Source organism: Salmo salar, chromosome ssa22 (genome assembly GCF_905237065.1).
Source record: "Salmo salar chromosome ssa22, Ssal_v3.1, whole genome shotgun sequence".
Taxonomy (NCBI): Eukaryota; Metazoa; Chordata; class Actinopteri; order Salmoniformes; family Salmonidae; genus Salmo; species Salmo salar.
Genome location: NC_059463.1, coordinates 40179067 through 40205016, shown reverse-complemented (window position 1 = coordinate 40205016; position 25950 = coordinate 40179067). Strand labels below are relative to the sequence as shown.

General features: G+C 42.1%; 1 protein-coding gene across 9 annotated transcripts in view; it reads left to right on the top strand.

Moving 5' to 3' along the window:
• Window positions 1-14549, top strand: part of LOC106583506 (neurofascin) — a 161095-nt gene extending 146546 nt beyond the window's left edge. For 7 of the 9 annotated variants that reach the window (XM_045705760.1, XM_045705757.1, XM_045705758.1 and 4 more), the window contains 2 exons: window positions 3004-3073; window positions 11003-14549. In XM_045705760.1, coding sequence (XP_045561716.1) covers window positions 3004-3073; window positions 11003-11231 — 299 coding nt within the window. In that variant the 3' untranslated portion in view covers window positions 11232-14549. Of the gene's footprint in view, window positions 1-3003; window positions 3074-3529; window positions 3559-11002 lie in introns of all 9 variants that reach the window. The other 2 variants (XM_045705762.1, XM_045705765.1) reach the window with 1 other exon arrangement.
• Window positions 14550-25950: the final 11401 nt, after the last annotated feature.

Genomic DNA, 25950 nt, shown 5'->3' with positions numbered 1-25950 from the left:
ACCGAGGCCTGTACTCTGGAGCGGGATCGATTTGGAGGTGGAGGGTCCGTCATGGTCTGGGGCGGTGTGTCAAAGCATCATCGGACTGAGCTTGTTGTCATTGCAGGCAATCTCAATGCTGTGCGTTACAAGGAAGACCTCCTCTTCCCTCATGTGGTACCCTTCCTGCAGGCTCATCCTGATATGACCCTCCAGCATGACAATGCCACCAGCCATACTGTTCGTTCTGTGCGTGATTTCCTGCAAGACAGGAATGTCAGTGTTCTGCCATGGCCAGCGAAGAGCCCGGATCTCAATCCCATTGAGCCCGTCTGGGACCTGATGGATCGGAGGGTGATAGCTAGGGCCATTCCCCCCAGAAATGTTCGGGAACTTGCAGGTGCCTTGGTGGAAGAGTGGGGTAACATCTCACAGCCAGAACTGGCAAATCTGGTGCAGTCCATGAGGAGGAGATACACTGCAGTACCTAATGCAGCTGGTGGCCACACCAGATACTGACTGTTACTTTTAATTTTGACCCCCCCCTTGTTCAGAGACACATTATTCAATTTCTGTTAGTCACATGTCTGTGGAACTTGTTCAGTTTGTCTCAGTTGTTGAATCTTGTTATCTTCATACAAATATTTACACATGTTAAGTTTGCTGAAAATAAACGCAGTTGACATTGAGAGGACATTTATTTTTTTGCTGAGTTTAAAAGATACCAGAAATGTTCCATATGCACAAAAAAGCTTATTTCTCTCAAATTTGGTGCTCAAATGTGTTTACATCCCTATTTGTGAGCATATCTCCTTTGCCGAGATAATCCATCCACCTGACAGGTGTGGCATATCAAGAAGCTGATTAAACAGCATGATCATCACACAGGTGCACCTTGTGCTGGGGACTCTAAAAGGCCACAGGTGCAGTTTTGAGACATCAAAGTTTTGTCACACAACACAATGCCACAGATATATATACGTTTTGAGGGAGCGTGCAATTGGCATGCTGACTGCAGGAATGTCCACTAGAGCTGTTGCCAGAGAATTGAATGTTCATTTCTCTACTATAAGCCCCCTCCAATGTCGTTTTAGATAATTTGGCAGTACGTCCAACCGGCTTAACAACTGCAAACCACGTGTAACCATGCCAGCCCAGAACCTCCACATCTTCTTCACATGCGGATTTGTCTGAGACCAGCCACTCGGACAGCTGATGAAACTGTGGGTTTGCACAACTGAAGAATTTCGGCACAATCTGTCAGAAGCCGTCTCAGGGAAGCTCATCTGCGTACTTGTCATCCTCACCAGGGTCTTGACCTGACTGCAGTTCGACATCGTAACCGACTTCAGTGGGCAAATGCTCACCTTCGATGACCACTGGCATGCTGGAGAAGTATGCTCTTTATGGATGAATCCCGCTTTCAGCTGTACCGGGCAGATGGCAGACCGTGACAAGATCCTGAGGCCCATTGTCATGCCATTCACGTCATCACCGCATATTTCAGCATGATAATGCACGTCCCCTTGTCGCAATGATCTGTACACAATTCCTGGCAGCTGAAAATGTCCCACTTCTTCCATGGACTGCATACTCACCAGACATGTCACCCATTGAGCATGTTTGGGATGCTCTGAGTCGACGTGTACAAGAGCGTGTTCCAGTTCCCGCCAATATCCTGCAACTTCGCACAGCCATTGAAGAGGAGTGGGACAACATTCCACATGTCACAATCAACAGCCTGATCAACTCCATGTGAAGGAGATGTGTCGCGTTGCATGAACCAAGTGGTGGTCACACCAGATACTGACTGGTTTTCTGATCCACGCCCCTCCCTTTTCTTTGTAGATATCTTTGACAAATAGATGCAGATCTGTATTCCCAGTCATGTAATGCATTTGTTTCAATTGACTGATTTCATTTTATGAACTGTAACTCTTAGAAATACATCTTAGAAATATTTGTGTTCAGTGTGTATAGATTTCCACACTGAGGTTGGAATAATACTGTGAAATTGTGAAAATTATGATAATGCTCTTATACTGTAAGAGCTGTTTGAAAATAACACCTTTTCAGCCTGTTTTGGTGGTATGAAGACTTGACATCACCAGGCAGTAAATTAGTTAGTAGACCAATAGACAGGTTGGTTGTTTAGCAACACAACCGACACATGTGCAACTATTGGGCAAAACAGATGGGTTGGCTTAGATTGTTTGACAAGATGTAAACTATATTTCGTATCCAATGTTAATTGAAAACATAAATGCATTGTCTCATTTGTTGGTTAACTAGCTAGCGAATTTAGCCATATTAGCATTGACATGAAATCTGTCAAAACACCTCAAAACAAGACAGGGTATCAAGAAGAAAATGAAAATAGCTGAAACGAGTCACTTACGATTCCCTACGTGGCAGTTTCTTGTCATTGTTGGTAGCTATCTGGCCATCTAAAATCACAACAACTCTCGAACCCCATTGAAGAGTGCACATCATTTTCGTGACGTAATCAGCTAAACCATCTATAAGAAAGACAGTTCCAAATCTCTCTTTCAATAACAGCTAGTTTTCAGTTGTCCCCTCCCCACTCTGACCACTCCCATACAGTCCTAGCAAAGTTCTTGCTTGAGAAATTGCTCTTTGCTAAGAAGCAATTTTTTTCATTTTTGACCATTTTAATTGAAATCAATCATAGTAAGGTACTTAATTGTTAGCAAGAAATGATTTGATATTGAGATAAAAATGGCTGCATTGGACCTTTAACACAAGGTGGTCCAGTATCCAAGTAAGGGTTAACACAGGGGGTCAAATCAAATCTACTAACTAGTAACCATGTAAGGGTATACTAGACAGGGTCAAGTATTAGGTTAAGGGTTAACACATTGAGGGCGTTTGGGAGCAGGAAAATACGGTGGGGGTTGAAATACCCAGGTAGGGGTTAGAACGAGGGCAAGTGTCCAGTTAAGTCACAAGATGGTGGCATGTTCAGTATAATCATGCACCTCTATTTGTTTTATCACTCTTCAGTACGAGATAAAAAAGATCTCCCTCTGGAGGGAGTGGATCAGAAGGGAGAGGATGGATCATTTGACTACCAGTAAGTATTTCTCTTCAATATTACATATCTCTGGCCTACACATCTCTGGAACAATTTTGTGTGTCGCCATTGCCAGTCAGTGAATGATCTATATATGCAGAGTTTCTATTGCAAAACATTAGTAATCATGGCTAGATATGACTGTGTATCATCCAGGATTATACAGAGGAGGATGTAGTAGGCCTATGTCTTGTTTGCTTTCTTATGGAAGTGTCATTGTGATTATCATGTATGGTATTCAGGCTTTGGATCATGTTTAGTAGTGTTTATCTGCAACTATTTAGGCATCAGGAATGAGGGACAGGGACTATTACTTTGGCCTTGTAATATTTGGGAATGCTATTAAGACGATCGAGACAGGAGCTACAGTAAACAGGAGTTACTATGTCTTAGGTCTGGTAATGCATGTTTTCAGTATGTATTTGTTAGTTAGTGATTGTCTTTTGTTCATTCCAGGTCTCACTGATCTCCAGTCATTCTTCTATGTGAGGAATGAGAATCTTTCCATCTGGCCACCTTTACTGTTTAATTAACCCTCTAACTTAACTATCAAATCAGCACTAACACTCTCCAACCGATTACTCACTCTAATCATCGTGGTCCTACTTTATATTGAAATGGTGCTAAAAACCAGTGTCCTTGCATGGTACAGTAGTTACATAGGCAGACACATTGTACTTTATGTACACGCTTAAAAGTTTAGCAACTGTTTCCATGATGATTATCATACTAGCCTCAGCAGGGAGTCTTTAGAACTTCAGAAGAGGAAGGCAGCATCACATTAGTGGAAACCAAGACTGTTCTCAGGGCAAGCCTGGTGTAGCTAGATATGTTCGAGTCACGTCGGAGATGCCCTAACCCTAATCCTAACCCTTTTCCTAACCTTAACCTAATTCTCCTAATCTGCCATGTCAATTCTCCTAACCTGACACGTTAATTCTCCTAACCTGCTGGGCAAGTTCTCCTAACCTGTTACAAAAAGTCAGTAATGCTAGTTAAAACAGGCGGACTTGCCATGAGAATAGTCTTGGTTTCCACTAATGCGATACAGCAAGATGAAGTGCCCCTGTACTCTGCCCCCTATAACCCCACACAACCAGTAACCCAAACCCCTAATTTTTCTTATAAGCCACAAATGAAACATGGTACCTTAATTTACCCAGACCAGTTACAATGTATTTAAAAAAATAAATACAAATATTTAACCTTTATTTAACTAGGCAAGTCAGTTAAGAACAAATTATTATTTACAATGACGGCCTACCCCGGCCAAACCCTAACCCGGACGACGCTGGGCCAATTGTGCGCCGCCCTATGGGATTAGGAATGTATATTTCGAGTAATTTGAAGAGATTTTATTCATTTTGCGTTTGGCTGTCAAAAGCATTCTGACCATGAAGGAAATAATTTGAACAGTGATGTTTTAGGTGTTTATTCTGCTTGACAGCACAGTGCTGTGGTTTTAAAGTGTTAAGTGATTTTAAACACCTGCGTGCAGTGAGATGTTCAAAGGTGTTATCAACAATTATCACATATGTGTGAGGCATGTCCACAATGGAAAAGCTAAGCAAGTCTGCTCTCTTCCTTAATCAATGTTTATTAATATTACCCTCTTTCCTACAGTGAAGGTCATTGCTTAACTCACAAACTGACACACTCAATAGCACTGGGACTAATCACTCTGTCTACCCAACTCACACGTTGTGTATGTGCGTGTGTGTCTGGGCATTTCTTTGTGTGTGTGTTTTTGTGTGTATGTGTTTTTGTGTAAGTGTAACTGTGTGCGTGAGTCTGTGTGAGTGTGTGTGAGTGTGTGTGAGTTTGTGCGTCCGTGCGTACGCGCATGTGTGTGTGTGTAGTCTCTGGCTCTCATAAGCTTGTGTCACCTGGAGGATGTATCTCCTTCCTTCCCTCTCTCTCTTTACCCTCTCTCCTATCCTATCTCCTCCCTCTCTTCTCCATGCTGAAATGGTCGTCTGTCCCTGACAGGAATGAAAATGAGAACGAAAAGGAGAACAGGTACTTTGGTTTCGGCACGGCATTCACCTCCCGGCCTGCGCATGTCAGAGACAGATACTGAACTCCCCTTCAGACTGAGGGCTTGGGGGTGAGATTGGGGGATGAGGAAGCGAGGGCATGGGGGTGAGATTGGGGGATGAGGAAGCGAGGGCATGGGGTGAGATTGGGGGATGAGGAAGCGAGGGCATGGGGTGAGATTGGGTGATGAGGAAGCGAAGGCTTGGGTGTGAGATTGGGGGATGAGGAAGCGAGGGCATGGGGTGAGATTGGGTGATGAGGAAGCAAGGGCTTGAGGGTGAGATGGGGGGATGAAGAAGCGAGGGCTTGGGGGTGAGATAGGGGGGATGAGGAAGCGAGGGCTTGGGGGTGAGATTGGGGGATGAGGAAGCGAGGGCATGGGGTGAGATTGGGTGATGAGGAAGCAAGGGCTTGAGGGTGAGATGGGGGATGAAGAAGCGAGGGCTTGGGGGTGAGATAGGGGGGATGAGGAAGCGAGGGTTTGGGGGGAGATTTGGGGATGAGGAAGCGAGGGCTTGGGGGGTGAGATAGGGGGGATGAGGAAGCGAGGGCTTGGGGGTGAGATAGGGGGGATGAGGAAGCGAGGGCATGGGGTGAGATAGGGGGGATGAGGAAACGAGGGCTTGGGGGTGAGATAGGGGGGATGGTCTATGAACTACTTCTCCCTCCTCCCTTTGCACTACTGTTTCTGGGGTAGAAGTGGAAGATGGGGGGTGGGGTGGGTCAAGGTGGGCATGGTACACCAGCCAATCAGAGATATCGGTTCCCGGGGGTGTCAAACATGTGATCAGGGCACAGCTGAGACTCTCTGGATAGTGTGAACCCACAGAGAGAAGTGAGAAGAGTGTTGTTTCTACACACAGCTAGAACTCCCGTCAAGGCACTTCACCAATCTGTAGCTAATCGCAAAAACATATATCATATGTTGCTTACTCTTTTGGTCTATAGTCTACTTCCATAAAATGTAGTACATCTGGGTCAACTGTCCCTTCAATGCAGATTAGTAAATAGGACAATCCTACTTTAGGACTAAGCCATGTTACAGATGTAGGATATTTATTTGATCACCCTGTTGCAATGCAGGACATTTTAAACTTGTAGTGTATTTGAAGTTTAAAAATGCTTCTAAAGTTATTTCCACTTTGAAATGTCAAACTTGATTTTCCCTTACGAAAAATGTATCAACCCCTACAAAAATGTTCATTAACTATAATCAACATAATAATTCACATTACTGTTGCTGCAGGATTATTTCCCTGCTGTAGCAAACTGGCTCAAATTGAGATCCAACATCAGTATGCTTCACCAGGCTACAATCATAAACACTAGAGCTAAACCTAGCCCAAAGCTATGCATTAACCTTGGTTTAGCCTTGAGGCTAAGGTCATCAATTGACCTGGCTATCTTTGGCCTTGCCATGGCCATGTTCCACACCTGCTACCTGTGTTCCACACCTTCTACCTGTGTTCCACACCTGCTCCCTCACAAGCAGAACAACAGCCATTTCAATAGGCAGAATATCATAAGCCCAGGGCTGTTCTGGACCTGTTCAATACAGGCCTCTGGTGGAGAGTTGTCTTGGCAGGGACCTATCCTATCCATGGGTGGTTCAGGGTTAAGAGCAGCGGGTGTTCAATGTGGGGAAAGAGACGCTAATCACAGCTGTGGTTTAAGCATCGCCTCAGGCTCATGATATTCAAGTAAAAAAAGCGTATTAGTGTTCAAGGCTCAGCTGGTGTTCAGACAGTGAGCCAAGGCTCCGCACTGTGAAATCCTCTTCTCATTACCAGTCTGCAGGATATCACAGAGTTAGAAAAGCAGCTTTTCTGAAAGTGTCAATTTAATCAGGTAATAAACTGTCAGGTAAATAAATCAAGGTGATTTGCAGATTAGGGGAGAGAGATCGAGAGAGAGAGAGAGAGAGAGAGGAGGCAGGAAGGTCTTATCTCTCCCCAGAGAGACGTCAAGTGTTTCATGGATCAGGTAGGTGATGTAATGATCGTGAAACTGATCGTGAACACTCTGAGAGGTCCTGAACCCGTTTGTCTCTGTCGAGGGCTTGATCGTGTTTTTCCCCCCTTAAGGTTAATTGCTTTGTTTTTCTTCCGACAGCTGACATTTAACAGGCAGCAACCACCAGGTGCAGAGGTGAAGGCTGAGGACGGAAATCAATTTGGCTGAAATGAGGGAGGTAGGGAGGTTTGAGAGAGGGTGTAGAGTAGATGTAGTGAGGGTTTAGGGAGGAAGGTTGGAAAGTCTTCCGTTCGTGTTTGACGCCCTTGAGGAACCGATTTGGGGAATAAGCAACAGCGAGCCTTTTGTATGGAGATGAAATATCAACACCACTATGTCCTTTCCTTGTTCCTTCCTACATGACTTAGTCATCAATGATGATAATCACTGCTGCTCACATCCATCTCTGCATGTTTTTTCTGTCCATGTTTCGGTCAAGTAGACCCCAGCTTTCAAAAGATATTGATAAAATAAACATGCAGGGGTAAATGTATGTGCTGGAGTAATTTTCATCATTGATGATGTCTGGTCCCTGTGTATAGCATAAGCTGAATGATTTGGGAGTTCTGTCTCTGCATGTATGGGACTCTATGACAGGGGTGGCCAACCCTGATCCAGGAACACCGCAGTGAGCGCAAGATTTTGTTCCAGCCCAGCTGTAACACAATTGATTTGACATTCTATGGTTCTAGGTTAAAGACCATGATTAGTTGATTGTTTCAAGCTGGCCTGGAACAAAAGCCTGCACATACTGCAGCTTTTCAGGACTAGGTATGGCCACCCTGGTCTATTCCAGTTTGACTCTCTGTGGTGCTATAAACTCACCTGTTAGAGGTCCTTTCTATGCCAATTGCCAAACCCACAGATGCCTTGATTTAGCTCTGGTCTCGGCCGTTACATGTGGCTTGAGCCTCCTTCAGCGCCCTGCATCTTTTCATTTATCCCTCCAAAGATGATTTTGTTTTCAGTTGAAGAAGGTTCAAGCTGCACGTAATACCATGGACCAGACCTATCCCTGCAATAGACTAGTGTCCTGTCCAGGGGGTGTACTTGCACATCAAGCTGCCTCACGCTACAGAAACAGGAGATAGACTATTGTCCTGTCCAGTGGGTGTACTTGTACATCAAACTGCCTCACGCTATAGAAACAGGAGATATGCTCTTGCTCCTATGAGCTGTTCTGGGTCGCATGCGCCAAGGCTCGTGCAAGGCAACTTTCACGTAAAGCCTGATTCTAGGGCCTATTGGTGCCCTATGATTATTGTTGTTTTTTATGGGGTTTTGTTTGTTTGATATCACAGTAATAGTATGGTGCAACTATGTGTGGGCACCCAACTGTTTTTGACCCACTAGTAAATATAATTTTAGGCCGATGTCACTCAGGTATATTAGCAATCCCCACACATGTGCACACATATTCTATATCAAATGTTCAGTCTGTGTTTAAAAAGTATGTGTCTGTTCAGTGTGTTTTTAGCCATCTCTGTTTTTTGTTCTTCCTCACCTTATGTCTTTTTCCTTTGTCTTTCTGTTCTGGTTTCTGTTCCCATTGGTCCAAATCAAGTTGTTCCCTCAAAAGGTATGACAGGAGTCTATCCCGCAGAGTGCATACCACAACCAGAATAACCTTGAAATAATATGCATTATTTACTTTTTAAGACCGCTCAGAATTCTTGCATTGGGTTTTAATCGATTAATATCTAATAACACACATAATCACCTTTGTCAACCTGCTGAAGTGGCTAAACATTGACCATACTGTTTTCAATTGAATCAACATCTTTCCTCCAACATATGCTCACTAAGGCTTAACCAAGTAAAATCCTCCTTTCATTTCCATGATATTGATGCAGAGGTGGAAAGTAACAAACAACTGATTTTGACATTTACGCAGTTGATTTATCTAGTCCAATTGTTATGTTAATTGGGCTGCATAAGATTTGTCTTTATAGAACAATGCTCAAATATCAAAGATCAAGTGCAGTTTGTTTTGAAAGTCATTTCAGACACTGCAGCTTATTTTAGGAGAATAAAGTCTTCCCAGTTACTTTTTCCACCTTTGCTCCTCTCTCAAAAGTTAATCTAATCAGATAATTGAATCATTCTACACTCTCATTCTAAAGACATTTTAAAGTCGAAGAATGCTTGAACTTTTATACCCTTTCTAAACCCTCTGCTCACTAACATTTCTCGAGCGATAAGGTCAACAAACAAAAGCTGGCAAACCCGCCACAAACTTTGCCACTGTAGATTTATTCAATTACACATAGAGAAATAATAGGCTCATAATTAAGATGTAATACTTTCCTCCTGAGTGGATTTAGAGCTATGAACATTAGTTACGTATTTACCAGCTGCTATGCTAATCTCCTTATAATTGGATACATTTTAGTGAATTTGAGGGCTGTCTAATAAGGCCATTTCTACATTACGCTCACGTCTACTGTGCTAAAAATCAAGGTTGTCATTTTCCATGCCTGTATAAGGCCATAGTCAACATACGGTATTGTATGACAGTGAACTCAATGTTCTCACACTCCTGATCAATCCTTCTCTCAGTATATTAATCGATTAAAACATTAAAAAAACATCTCCTGCGCAGTTATCCAGTTTCTTCTCATGTATTTCACTCTCTTTTCTTTGGTCTACTTATCTTCTCTAGAGTCTCTCTCTCTCTCTCTCTCTCTCTCTCATACTTTTGTCAGGCACCTGATTCCTCTATTCCTTTCTTGATTTTAGTCTCTCTCTCTCTCTCTCTCTCTCTCTCTCTCTCTCTCTCTCTCTCTCTCTCTCTCTCTCTCTTGGTCTGTTTGAGTTCAGAGGTTTGATTGTGGGTTGACTTGTTGATACTTTGGTATGGTTGCCTTGGTAATTCTCGGTTGATGACCTTGTGTGCCCCGTTGGCTTGGTGAGCCATGCTTTCAGGTAATCTCTGTCAGATTATATTGCCATGTAGTTTGTCTACTAACTGGCCAGCCATACAGTACCACACCAGTACTTCACCGAAGAAAATATGTCAACACGGTCTGGTTTGTAGATGCATCCTCTCTACAATGAAGAGAAATAGACAACACCTCCAAATACGATGGAAAAACTGTTGAAGAGCTAAACTTCATTATTTTCTGTTCCATCTGCTCTGGTAATGCCTTTCTGCTGTTTGTTATCTGGCTGTTGTAAGAGTCTAGAGAGCTAATGCTGGTTGATAGCCCCTGATCCCTTCTGCATGACAATTCTCTCCCCCTACTGCAGAGGTAGAAGACATAGGGACATGTTCTGAACTGAGATACGCACACCTACTATAACCTGGGCTTTCACACAAATACACTAACACCTGCAACGCTCTGACTTTTGTGTGAGTTTGAGCTTTATGCACAGATCTCAGATCAGAACATAGCCCGGACTGAGCAGCATGTGTATGATAATGCATTGCTTTGAGCATTTAAGGCCAGCATACAGCTTCCCCAAAGACAAAGGGGCTCTGTAGCAGTTCTTCTAGACTATAATATTTACTGCAGGGCTTTTTATATTTTAGCAAGCTTATATTATTGCACTCAGGTTGACCATTGCCAGTGTTTTTATATCATAGCTAAAGGCAAGTATCGATGTTGTTCCAAAATGAGCTTGTGAAAGTGCTTGTGTTCCAGTCTGCACTGAATGACCTCAGCTACAGTCTGTACTGTAAGAGAGACGACAGTGGAAAACTACAGAATCAACACTTCTCATGTTTACAGTTGTTCCCTTCCCCAGTTTTCTTCTTACCCCTAACCCCTCTTCTCTCTCTCCCCTAACCTTTGGGACGGTAAGGATCCGTCTGCGTTGATGACCGTGTCGATGACATCACAGGCGGAATCTAACCTTTGACCTCTTGACCCTTTGCAGCAGCGACGAGGACAACAAGCCTCTGCAGGGCAGCCAGAACTCTCTGGATGGCGGTGTGAAGGAAAGTGACGACAGCCTGGTGGACTACGGCGAGGGAGGGGATGGCCAGTTCAACGAGGACGGCTCCTTCATCGGTCAGTACACCGTCAAAAAGGACAAGGATGAGACGGAAGGTAACGAGAGTTCCGAGGCCACTTCACCCGTCAACGCCATCTACTCGCTGGCATAGTCCCCCTGCCCGGCCTGGCCTGGGGATCTGAGGAACTCCCCCTGGCGGTCAGAGGGTGATATTACTATCACTACTACTACTACCACACACACAGACACATACGCAAACACACACATATGAATATAAGTGTATTAATATATAAAACACATATACACATGTAAACACACGCAGCACCTGCCTGGAGACTGTTTGACCTCTTAAAGCGGAGGGAGAAACCATTCCTCTAAGAATTAAGGGGGTGTGAATGGAATGGAGTTGAAATTACTGTGAGCCAAGCCTTGACGTTCGACCTTGACGTTCTATAGAAATGGCGTGCCAAGGTGAAGTTTGGGAACCTTCAACAGTACCAGTCTCTCTATGCTCTTCCTTCTGCCCCTCACACAGACTGAGTGTGCCTAACGGGCAAGCCTCAGTTGTAGAGGACTAGGAGGAAACGCCAAGGTTTTCAACCATTTTGTGTGGCTCTAGAGCTTTCTTTGTTTTCAACGTACTCAGCTTTCCCTCCAAACCCCTCTCTTTCTCCCCACAAAACATCCTCACGCCCCCCTGTGTCTTTACCGAGCGTCCCTAGGGAAGGAGACACAGACACTCGTCCTGTGAGCATATCAGCTACGGACCACCAACATAGCAGGATGTTGGCAGATATGTTTATCACATTGATATTTCCACAGAGAAAGATGTTTTTTTTTGTTCTCAGTTGATACAGGAGATGGGTCATTTGAATATATGAATGCTGTAAACAGTGCTAGCTCACCTTCTAGTTCGCTGCAAAACTATGCATTACCACCACCTCATGTTTTTGGGTAAAGTCTGGTTATTAATTCAATTGTTTATTTTTCAGTGTTGACTCACAGGTTTAAAGAAGAATAACCTGCTTAATGAAATTCTATCATTCCCTCCAAACTCAAGTCACGTGGAGATATTAAAAACGGCCATAGCTATAGCAATACTATTCCTGCCTCAAGCTTTTTTTATAGTACAAGCCACTACTAATATATCAGTTATAAATGACATAAAAAAATATATTTTATTTTCAAGCATGGTAGTACTTTAGTGCAAGAGACCTAGGACAAATAGCTTGGAGAGGAGGTTTTACCTGCTTTGCTGTTTGTACATCTCTATGGCGACTGGCACTCCGAGGATGTGACTCACTTCCTGTTTACTTCATGGTTAGCATGGCTGTGATCCTTAGGCTTGATCGGCACACCTTTTGTATGTTTCTTTTATAACAATTGTTAGAGGCAGGCTGAATCTGCAAAGGCAGGACTTCTCAACCCTTCAGAACTTATTTAGCATCCTAATTGACTGTTGAACAACTCAAAATAAAACCAAAACATATTTTATGTCTTTGAATATAGGTTACAGACAACTCTGTGAAGGTATTGAACATTGAACGTCCCTGCAGATTCTGCCTGGCCTTAGTCATCATTGACATGCAGCCATTATGTCAAGGAAGTGTGAAGAAGTTGGGGTGCACCAATACAGTAGTGGACCGTCATTTTACCAAAGATACTGATACAGTGGTGGGCTGCCATTTTACCACCGATACTGATACAGTGGTGAACCGCCATTTTACCATTTGATCTTTTCATTAGTAGAACTCACTAATGAGTCTTCCTTGATGTTTCACCTCTTAAAGTGGCAGAAAGCTCAGCACCCATATTTACAACTTATTACAACGGCACTACTAAAGTCTTTCATGTTAAATCAAATAGATCTTAGCTAATCAATGACAATTAGCTAACGGACGTCACATTGTATTTCAGGTGTGTATTTCATGTTTTAATTGATTACATTATGTTTATAGTATTCATTAATATATTAGTAATTCACTTATTAATTGTTGACCAACTGACTTGATGGTCTCACATCAGAACCAACTCAGAACCCACGATAAAGAACTTTACTGAATTTGATATTGTAAAAAAATTACCGTATGACATCTTTTGTGGCGAAGGGTGTTTCTGCTGTAAACTCGCAACATTCACTGTATGTCACCATTAAAGAGGTTGTGTTGATCTATTTATTGTGCTGCTCTTCATGTTGAGTATTCATGTTATATTACTGTTAGTATTCCATGTTGGTATTATCATTTATTTAATATACATTTCACATAATACAGGAATGTAACATTGCATTTGTCATACTGTAGCTGTGGGTACACGTACTGTAGGTCCTGAAAAAAATATGTCTGTAAATATCCATGAGAAAAACAGCTTGATGAGTAAAAGAAAGAATCACACATCTGTATCCACCAAGCAAATGTACCAGGTGCATCTCATGATTGGGACTCAAAATGACTTCATCAATGTTGTCCCGAAGAACTTGCTTTGAAATGTTAATAGATGGCTTGTGTCTCTCTGTCGGTAACTTTTCTGATCATCACTAATTCAAAAGAAACAGTTGAGAATGAACAGTATATTGTGGAAGAGGTATACAGTAGGCCTAGTCAGCCCCTTTATGGTGTAAATTAAAGTGCTCATGAAATGTATCATTGTAGCATTCTCTGCACACATGTTCAAAGCATATAAAAAAAAATGCATTTGCTGAGTTACCGAATAGCCAATTTCCCCCTATTTTGTTTGTTTTTGTATTAAGGCAACTTTCTCAAGGCTGCACAGACTCATCATGCCTTTCACCTAACATGCCTGCTGCTCCACCCCTCCTGGTGACAGCCCAGTAACTGGTGGCCATTTTGAAAGGGATACATTTGGTCCTGTGCTTCACTCCTTCAAAGAGATGTCTTTTGTCCTGCCTTCATCCTCACCTAAGTCTTAAAAAAAAGAATATACTGTATGTCCACCAACCGCCTCTGTGAACTGGTCCTCTTTATAACCTCCTCCTTTCTCCAGCTTCTCAAAGCAATATCCGCATAGAATTTTGACCCATTTGTTTTTTATGTTGTTGCTTTGTGATAAAGTTCACCATGACCTCTGGGTACAGTTGCCTACCATCTACAGACACCTGACCACTGTATAAACATGAGGAAACAGGAGGCCAGGAGTGCTGGCAGAGACACAATACAGTGCCCTTCCTGTTGCTAAATGCTCTTCTAAACAAAGCAAGACTAAGCGCACAGAGAGACCGTCCACTCTCAAATCTTCAACAAACCTTAAAGACTGCTGAATCACGGAATGTTCGATGACGGATTTAGAACTTCTAGTTCAGAACTTTAGCCTTGATATCACCGTTGTTTGTGTTCGGGTCACGATACTGTACAAGCTCTTTCCCTAGACAGCATTTGTCCTTTCCCTGTGTGGATCCTAAAGGGGGAATTAGTGAACTGGCTAGAAAACAATAAAAAGAGAATTATGAATATTTGCTGATACACAGTGCTTTCTTATGTCGTATTGTTTGTTTGTGCATGATGATTGGAGGTGCATACAGATGTAGGGTCTTCATTTGATCACCCTGCTGCAGGAGGACTTTACTGCAATGCAGGACGTTTTAAACTTGGAGTGTATTTGAGGTTTAAAAAGGCTTCTGAAGAAATGTAGACATTTCAGACTTGATTGTCCCATTATGAAAAATGTATCAACCCCTACAAAAATGTCCATTAATTATAATCCACATAATAATTCACATTTCTTGTTGCTGCAGGATTCTTTTTCTGTTATAGCAATCTGGCTCAAATTAAGTTCCTACATCTGTATGGAGTAGTGTGTCTTCTCATTCCGTTTGTAATGTTTGCATCGTCTAGACATCGCTCCTCCCCTACAATAGCAAATCAACTAACAAGGGGTTACAGAAATATAAGAGTATCTGTGTATTTTCACAGCTTTGAGTTCAGTTTATTTGTGATTCTGCAAAACTGGGATTTTATCCATACAATGAGACGCACATAACAATTATAAAATTGGAGCTTGGATTATTATAATTGTTCATATTTTTGTTATGTGGAATTATTTTAGTAAATGTGTATTTCTCTGTTTACTTTTACAAGTGTATCAAAGCAGCTTCCCAGTCTTGCTTCTACTCGCGAAATAACATATTTTGTAAGGTACATCTAATCAACAGTAAAATGGCATTTTAATATATTCACCATGTATGCGTGTATGATGAGATGTTGCAACTTCTGCTAGAGACGCCTTCTTTATAGTAAAGCTATCTCTTTTTCTCTAACTCCTGACTTCTCTCTTTCTATTGTTTTTATTATATTAGGCTACTGTTCTGTCTGTGTCAATATTACTACTGGTACTATTAAGTCACTTCCCAGAGTATGGAACACTTAGAAATCCAGAAAACGAATAGCAATATATTTCCTGAGTATACATTTTAAACATATAAAAAAGAATATTTTTGTACAAATTCCTTTTTGGAGGTTGCATTGAGTATTTGTAATAAAACGTATTGACTGAAATTCACTCAATGTTTACTGACTATATGTGTGCTTCGGTCAATAGCCTACGTTTTATTACAAATACTCAACGCAACCTCCAAAAGGAATAAGTGCAAATACTGTATACTGAACAAAAATATAAACGCAACATGTAAAGTGTTGGTCCCATGTTTCATGAGCTCAAATAAAAGCTCAGAAATCCCAGGAATTTTCCATATTCACAAAAAGCTTTTCTCTCCAATTTTGGGCTCACATTTGTTTACATTTCTGTTAGTGAGCATTTCTCCTTTGCTAAAATAATCCATCCACCTAACAGGTGTGGCATATCAAGAAGCTGATTAAACAGCAGTATCATTACACAGGTGCACCTTGTGCTGGGGACAATAAAAGGCCACTCTAAAATGTGCAGTTTTGTCACACAACACAATGTCTCAAGTTTTTAGGGAGCGTGCAATTGGCATGCTGACTGCAGGATTGTCCACCAGAACTGTTGCCAGAGAATTTAATGTTAATTTCTCTACCATAAACCGCCTCCAACATTGTTTTAGAGAATTTGGCACCGATCTCACAACCGCAGACCATGTATAACCACGCCAGCCAAGGACCTCCACATCCGGCTTCTTCACCTGCGTGATCGTCTGAGACCAGCCACCCAGACAGCTGATGAAACTGAGGAGTATTTCTGTCTGTAATAAACCCCCTTTGTTGTTAAAAACGAATTCTGATTGACTGGGCCTGGCTCCCAAATGGGTGGGCCTATGCCCTCCTAGGCCCACCCTTGGCTGCTCCTCTGCCCAGTCATGTGGAATCCATAGATTAGGGCCTAATTTATTTATTTAAATTGACTGATTTCCTTATATGAACTGTAACTCAGTACAATCATTGAAATTGTTGCATGTTGCGTTTATATTTTTTGTTCAGTATAAATTGTTTTTAATACTATACAGGTATGTGTAAATACTTGGAGCTTGGTATATTTTTAGGATCAGTCAAGGTTTAGCATCAAAGGTTTACCACTATTGGACCCTGGCCCAGTTTAGTTTTAGCCCACCCAACAGCCCTACCATAAGTCTAATTTACTGATTTATCTTTTGAGGTACGTAGGCCTACAGTGGATTACACCATTTGTAGAAAGGTCCCTGCATTATATCACTTCCTGGGTGCCTCGTCACTCATAGAGTTCACCCTTTTATTCACCATTCCTATTAAACTAGCAAGGCTACTGTTATCCCTCCACACCGACGACAAACACAAAAACACTGGCGAGATTAATACAAGCAGCACTACAATAAATCAGCTGGCAGGCTGAAAGCGAGAGGGAGAGCTGGAGCCGGCCGATGGCATACGTTATTAAATAGGGCTGAATACATTCTGCCTGCCTTGACCCCCGCAAGGCTACTAAATATTAATGTCCTAACCACGCCGCCATGCTGGCTTTCTAAAGAGAGTGACATACCTCTTCCTCTCTCCATCCCCGACTGTCACATAAACGTCACCCATAAAAGCCATTAGTGAACGTATCCATGGCTGGTGCTGACAGAACCTACACTAAATCAAATCAAATTCCCACAGTCTAACATAGAAATCTCTATACATCCACACAGTCTAACATACGTACGTTTCCACACAGGGACACAGTCTAGCATAGAAGTCTCCACACAGGGACACAGTCTAACATAGAAATCCCCACACAGGGACACAGTCTAACATTAAAGTCTCCACAAAGGGAAATAGTCTAACATAGAAATCCCCACACAGGGACACAGTCTAACACAGAAGTCTCCATACAGGGACACAGTCTAACATAGAAGTCTCCACAAAGGGACACAGTCTAACACAGATGTCTCCACACAAGGATACAGTCTAACATAGAAGTAATTACACAATGTGACAACCCGAAAGACAACCCTAACCAGCCAACATTTACCACCACCTCAGAACAGATGCTCTGTGAGCTCCACAGGGGAAAACAGAGGCAGATGTTCACAACACCAGGTAGCATATCACGTTACTACTGTACCTGTCTAGGGACAACTCAACACACACCATGTCTGATTTCATCTACCAGAGTGCTCAACCTGGGCTCAGAGCATTTTCGTTTTATTATTCTGTAGGTAAATCCCGGACATTCAATTTAATATGATATGTTTTACGAATTACAATTCCTATTATATGTTACACATTTGTTAACAATATGTACAATATGTTACGATTTTGCAAAACGATTTTGCAAAATGTACAATATGATACGAATTTGCCAAATGTATGATATGTTACGAATTCTACCTAGATGGCTAATGTTAGCTAGCTGGCTAACGTTAGCTAGGCTAGGGGGTTAGGGTTAGGAGTTAAGGTTAAGTTTAGGAGTTGGGTTAAGGTTAGGGTTAGAGGAAGGGTGTCAGGCGGTGGGTGTAGCTGGTGCATGAAGTCAGGCGCAGGAGAGCAGAGATGAGTGAACAACGCACTTTACTTGAGAAAATAGCACAAAGTAACAAAACCAATGTGCGAACAATAATGGTTGCCATACAACCCGGGTGAACACAGCACCCGGAACAAACCAGCCAGAAACGTACCAACCCTAACAATAAACAATCAAACACAAAGACATGGGGGAAACAGAGGGTTAAATACATGACCAGTAATTGGGAAATGAAAACCAGGTGTGTGGGAAACATAGACAAAACCAATGGAAAATGAAAAGTGGAGCGCCGCCTGAACAAGGAGAGGAACCGACTTCGGCGGAAGTCGTGACAAAAGGTTAGCTAAAAGGGTTAGGGAAAGGGTTAGGGTTAGTTAACATGCTAAGTGGTTGCAAAGTAGCTAAAAAGTAGTAAGTCGTTGAAAAGGTACTAATTAGCTAAAATGTTAAAATTGTCCTTGATGAGACTTCCTTTTGGTTGCTAGATGTTTGTGTTATATGCCCACCCACCCATCCATCCAACCAACCAGCCCGACCAACCACCCTACTTTCATTTTTGCCTTAAGTAACCATCTGTCTTATGTAACCATACCAAACGTAACCTATCATATTAATTTGAGTGTCCCAGATTTACACTTACTATGTTACGGCTAGTCTATGAGACCAGGATGAAATGCTATAGTGCTAATGTTTTGCCCCTCTCTGTGGATCGAGCTATAGAGACATGAATCTCCTTTAAACTAAATTAAGTTATTTAGGCAGAGTATTTATTATGGTCATGTTGTGACAGATTTTCATTGATTGATATTGTCATCATGTAGACTACTATGCTGTGTCTTAGGTTTTGGTTGGCACAAATCCAAATGATTCTTTAGCGATCAATAATGAGAGCCCTGACAATAGGGTATGAGATTACTGCCAAAACTCCCCACCCACTGCTCCACTGGAATTATTACTTATGTTAAATCAGCTTGACCTGTTCATTTTGCAAATGCACTCTTCTCCACTGGCAGGCATTTGTATCACACACACCAAGGAGTAAATTGGAACACATGGCTGCTGTTGCGTTGAATGAATTCATTTCCAAGGGGGTTAAAATCACAGTGTTTCTTTCCTGCAGCCATTGTACTGGAGCCAGACAAGTAGTCCATTAAAAGATAGATGACATGAAGAAAACACACAAAGTATTTTTGACAACCTGATTTATCTGTGCTCCTTACGCAAGGCTTGTATGATGCATCTACCCAGAGGCTGTCCATACAAAGTGGACTTTGACTGCAGTCAAAGTCCACCGTCTGCAGTGAATTCATCTTCAGCGTCCAAATGGTACCCCATTCCCTTTATAATGTACTACTTTTGTACACAAAGTTAGTGCGCTATATAACAAATAGAGTTCCATTTGGGATGCATACATCCTCTTCTTTAGTGCATTCTGGGGTTGATTGAATGGCAGGAGGAGGTTAGAGTACGTGGTCGATTCCATTGATTATCACAACACTTATCAAAACACACATCTGGTGCATCGTACATACTCAGCAACCCCAAACAGCCAAGCAAGGTTCCCTGGTTCATGTGGGCCATAACATGAATACATAAAGAAGCAGAGAAGCTAAGAGAAAAGAAAACTGCGGCGTTAAAGATGTGGAGCTGTGTAGATGAAGAGTAGAGAACAGTAGGTCCTGGTGGGGGTTAGAAGCTGAGCTGTAGACAGACATAGTAGACAAAGGATACTGGATAGAACAACGGCTAGATGTGCATGCATGTAGATCATTATGTGTAATCTACTGTATGATAGGCTGGAGGTCAGGAGTGGTAGCGTGGTTGGAATAACCTTGAAACAGTGTATCAACTATTGTGCATGCTAGATGCAGGTATTGCATAGCCTTGAGAACAACATATTATATCAGTTAACTTCTATGGGCTAGGGATGACGCTAGAATTATAGACAGACTACCCCTGGATGCAACCGCTGTGTCAGATTTTAAAATAGCTTTACGGAGAAAGCACATTTTTCAATATTCTGAGTACATAGCTCAGCCATCACAGTGAGCTATTCAGACACCCGCCAAGTTCGAGGCAACCTAAACTCAGAATTAGTATTAGAAATATTCTATTACCTTTGCTGATCTTCGTCAGAATGCACTCCCAGGACTGCTACTTCCACAAGAAATGTTGATTTTGTTCGAAATAATCCATATTTATGTACAAATACCTCTGTTTTGTTTGTGCGTACAGATCACTTATCCAAAGGCATAACGCGCGAGCGCGGAACGAGAGACGAAAAGTCAAAATGTTCCATTACCATACTTAGAAGCATGTCAAACGCTGTTTTAAATCAATCTTTATGGTATTTTTAATGTAAAATTGCGATAATATTCCAACCGGACAATAGCATATTCATTCAAGAAGAAAAAGAAGGAACGGCGTGCTCGCATGACCGCGCATATCCAATCCCTTTGTTGCCAGGCAGACCACTCAGTAACTGAGCTCCTATTATCTGCCCAGTTACAGGAAAATGCTCAAACCACTTTCTGAAGGCTTTAGACAGCCAATGGAAGCCTTAGGAAGTGCAACGTCACCCCACAGACACTGTAGCTTCAATAGAGAATCAAAAGAAGAACTACAATTCTCAGACTTTCAACTTCCTGCTTGGATGTTTCTCAGGTTTTTGCCTGCCATATGAGTTCTGTTATACTCACAGACACCATTGAAACAGTTTTAGAAACTTCAGAGTGTTTTCTATCCAAATCTACTAATAATATGCATATTCTAGTTTCTGGGCCAGAGTAGTAACCTGTTTAAATTGGGTACGTTTTTCATCCGGCTGTGAAAATACTGCCCCCTAGCCCAGACAGGTTAAGAGTTGAACGCTTTTGTGGTATCTCTATCTCTCGATCTAAATCTTGCTCTCTCTATCTCTCTCTCTCTCTCTCTCTCTCAATTCAATTCAATTTGCTTTATTGGCATGACGTAACAATGTACATATTGCCAAAGCTTACTATGGATATTTACAATATTAAAATAATAAGAATCAAAATTGTCAACGGGACAACAGTAACAACAATAACCAAAGGTCAAAATAGCCATACATTGAACAATAACAATAAGCATAGAGGACATGTCAGATGGGGCCACAGTGTCACCAGACCCCTCCTGTCTCAGCCTCCAGTATTTATGCTGCAGTAGTTTATGTGTCGGGGGGCTAGGGTCAGTCTATATATCTGGAGTATTTCTGCTGTCTTATCCGATGTCCTGTGTGAATTTAAGTATGCTCTCTCTAATTCTCTCTTTCTCTCTTTCTTTCTCTCTTTATTTCTTTCTTCTTCTCTCTCTCTCTCGGAGGACCTGAGCCCTAGGACCATGCCTCAGGACTACCTGGCCTCATGACTCCTTGCTGTCCCCAGTCCACCTGGCCGTGCTGCTGCTCCAGTTTCAACTGTTTTGCCTGCGGCTATGGAACCCTGACCTGTTCACCGGACGTACTACCTGTCCCAGACCTGCTGTTTTCAACTCTCTAGGGACAGCAGGAGCAGTAGAGATATTCTGAATGATCGGCTATGAAAAGCCAACTGATATTTACTCCTGAGGTGCTGAACTGTTGCACCCTCTACAACCACTGTGATTATCATTATTTGACCCTGCTGGTCATCTATGAACATTTTAACATCTTGGCCATGTTCTGTTATAATCTCAACCTGGCACAGCCAGAAGAGGACTGGCCAGCCCTCATAGCCTGGTTCCTCTCTAGGTTTCTTCCTAGGTTCTGGCCTTTCTAGGGAGTTTCTCCTAGCCACTGTGCTTCTACACCTGCATTGCTTGCTGTTTGGGGTTTTAGGCTGGGTTTCTGTACAGCACTTTGTGACATCAGCTGATGTAAGAAGGGCTTTAAAAAATACATTCGATTGATTGATGTGCAGGTTGGTTGGTCTGTCAGACACCGTCCCTCATCTTATGGCAGGCAGCAATGTAGTTCGCTGCCAACCCACACCATCCTCTCTGCGTCCTCCCCCAACAGGACGGGTAGCCTATTCTCATCAGAGAGGTCTTTGAAACCTTGAATAAAGGTTTCAAATTTGGGGAAATGACACTCTCTGATTGTTTTATATTTTTTTATATTTTGTCAGGAAATGCAGCTCTGTCTCAGGTTCTGCTGTTGTGCTGTGGTTGCACAGCCTTTCCTGTACAGGGAGACAGGTTTTCCTGTGTCTACCCTTCTCAATGGCAAGGCTGTGCTCACTGAGTCTGTACTTTGTCAAGGTTTTTCTAAGGTTTTGATCAGTAACCATGGTCAAATAGTTAGCCACGGTGTACTGTCGATTTGGGGCCAGATAGCACTGCATTTTGCTTTGTGCTTGTGCTTGTGTTTCCCAATAAGAAATGACGTTTTGTTTTGACTGTCATGTAATTTGTTTTATTATGATTGATTGGATGTTCTGGTCCTGAGGCTTCAGTGTGTTGGTAGAACAGGTTTGTGAACTCAGCCCCAGGACCAGCTGGATGAGGGGACTCTTTTCTTTGCTCAGCTCTTGGCATTGCAGGGCTTGGTAATGATATGAGAGGGGGTCACTGTATTTTAGATGTTTCCAAAACTTAATTACTCTTTTTGAGTTTTTATTATTAGTGGATATTGGCCTAATTCTGCCCTGCATGCATTGTTTGTAGTTTTCCTCTGGACATGAGTGAGAGTCTTATAGAACTCTGCATGCAGGGTTTCAATGGGGTGTTTGTCCCATTTGGTGAAATCTTGTTTTGCAAGTGGACCCCACACGTCGCTGCCATAAAGTGCAATTGGTTCAATGACACATTCAATTAGTTTTAGCCAAATTATAAGTATTTGAATTTGATTTTTTTTTGTATGGCGTAGAATGCCTTGCTTGCTTTCTCAGTTCATTCACTGCATCATTAAGGTGTCCCGTTGAGCTTATTTTTAAACCTAATTGTTGTGTGTGCAGTACTCTATATATATTGTACCAATTGAGAACTTTTGTCTAATTCCCTGAGATCTGGATCTTCTCTCGAAATTCGTTATTTTAGTCTTTCTGGGGATTACTGCCATGGCCCAGGTCTGGCAGTACTGCTCTAGCAGGTCCAGGCTCTGCTGTAGGCCATGTGCTGTGGGTGACAGCAGGCATAGGTCATCTGCGAAAGACTAGGCATTTAACCTTTGAATTGTGGAGACTAACACCAGGGGCTGAGGATTTTTCTAGAATTGTGGCCAATTCATTGATGTAAATATTGAAGAGTGCAGGGCTTAGATTGCAAACCTGGCGAAGGCCCCGCCCCTGGTTAAAGAATTTGGTTATTTTCTTGCCAATTTTGATGCTGCACGTATTGCCAGCATACAGTGAGGGGGAAAAAAGTATTTGATCCCCTGCTGATTTTGTACGTTTGCCCACTGACAAAGAAATGATCAGTCTATAATTTTAATGGTAGGTTTATTTGAACAGTGAGAGAAAGAATAACAACAAAAAAATCCAGAAAAACGCATGTCACAAATGTTATACAATTATTTACATTTTAATGAGGGAAATAAGTATTTGACCCCTCTGCAAAACATGATTTAGTACTTAGTGGCAAAACCCTTGTTGGCAATCACAGAGGTCAGACGTTTCTTGTAGTTGGCCACCAGGTTTGCACACATCTCAGGAGGGATTTTGTCCCACTCCTCTTTGCAGATCTTCTCCAAGTCATTAAGGTTTCGAGGCTGACGTTTGGCAACTCGAACCTTCAGCTCCCTCCACAGATTTTCTATGGGATTAAGGTCTGAAGACTGGCTGGGCCACTCCAGGACCTTAATGTGCTTCTTCTTGAGCCACTCCTTTGTTGCCTTGGCCGTGTGTTTGGGGTCATTGTCATGCTGGAATACCCATTCACCACCCATTTTCAATGCTCTGGCTGAGGGAAGGAGGTTCTCACCCAAGATTTGACGGTACATGGCCCCGTCCATCGTCCCTTTGATGCGGTGAAGTTGTCCTGTCCCCTTAGCAGAAAAACAGCCCCAAAGCATAATGTTTCCACCTCCATGTTTGACGGTGGGGATGGTGTTCTTGGGGTCATAGGCAGCATTCTTCCTCCTCCAAACATGGCGAGTTGAGTTGATGCCAAAGAGCTCCATTTTGGTCTCATCTGACCACAACACTTTCACCCAGTTGTCCTCTGAATCATTCAGATGTTCATTGGCAAACTTCAGACGGGCATGTATATGTGCTTTCTTGAGCAGGGGGACCTTGCGGGCGCTGCAGGATTTCAGTCCTTCACGGCGTAGTGTTACCAATCGTTTTCTTAGTGACTATGTTCCCAGCTGCCTTGAGATCATTGACAAGATCCTCCCGTGTAGTTCTGGGCTGACTCCTCACCGTTCTCATGATCATTGCAACTCCACGAGGTGAGATCTTGCATGGAGCCCCAGGCTAAGGGAGATTGACAGTTCTTTTGTGTTTCTTCCATTTGCGAATAATCGCACCAACTGTTGTCACCTTCTCACCAAGCTGCTTGGCGATGGTCTTGTAGCCCATTACAGCCTTGTGTAGGTCTACAATCTTGTCCCTGATATCCTTGGAGAGCTCTTTGGTCTTGGCCATGGTGGAGAGTTTGGAATCTGATTGATTGATTGCTTCTGTGGATAGGTGTCTTTTATACATGTAACAAACTGAGATTAGGAGCACTCCCTTTAAGAGTGTGCTCCTAATCTCAGCTCGTTACCTGTATAAAAGACACCTGGGAGCCAGAAATCTTTCTGATTGAAAGGGGATCAAATACTTATTTCCCTCATTAAAATGCAAATCATTTTATAAAATTTTTCTGGATTATTTTGTTGTTATTCTGTCTCTCACTGTTCAAATAAACCTACCATTAAAATTATAGACTGATCATTTCTTTGTCAGTGGGCAAACGTACAAAATCAGCAGGGGATCAAATACTTTTTGTCCCTCACTGTACATTGATTTAATTATGTCATATGTTTTACCCCCTACACCACTCAATAACTTTGTAGAACAGTCCTGTATGCCAAATAGAATCAAATATTTTTCAGAAGTTGATAAAGCAAATGTACATTTTGATCAGTTGTACGATGTTTTGGTATGAATTCAATTTGGCTTTTACTCAATACATTGTGCTTATTAAGGAAGTTTAGAACTCTTATAATACTACAGAAAACCTTCCCCAGGTTACTGTTCACACAAATGCCTCTGTAATTGTTAGGGTCAAATTTGTCTCCGTTCTTAAAGATTGGGGTTATGAGTCCTTGATTCCAGATGTCAGGGAAATAGCCTCACTCAGCATTAAATTAAACAGCCAATTGAAAGTTTGCACTGGTGATTTTTAGCATCTCATTTAGGATGCCATCAGGTCTGCATGCTTTTTAAATGTGAGGGCCTGAAGTTTCTTATAGAGCTCCTGGTCAGTAATTGGGGAGTCCAATGGATTTTGATTGTCCTTTATAGCTTTTTCTAATCCATTCAACTTCTCATGAATTTGGCATTGTTCTGCGTTTGTGTCAAGTTTGAACGGTGTTGTAGAGTGTTTTAAAATGGGTTGTCCATATGTCACCATTTTGTACTGATAATTCCTCTTGTTTTTATTTTTTAAATCTTTCTTCAATTTTTCCATAAGTTGTTTGTGTTTATGGATTCCTCAATTAGTGTCAGCTGCTTGCTGTTGTACTGTGCTTTTTTGGTTCTGAGTGTACGTTTACAGAGTTTTAAAGTCTCACAGTAATGAAGGCGTAATTCACAATTATCTGGGTCTCTGTGCTTTTGGTTAGATAGTGTTCTAAGTTTTTTTCCTTACAATTTTACAATCTGCATCAAACCAGTTGTCATCTGTGGTCTTTTTTGTTTTGTTTTTTATCAATTTCAGTTATGCTTCTTTTGCCGTTTGCCTGAATATATGTTTGATGTTTTGTACTGCTAGATTGATGCCTTCTTTACTGTGAGTGAATGTGGTATCCAGAAAGTCTA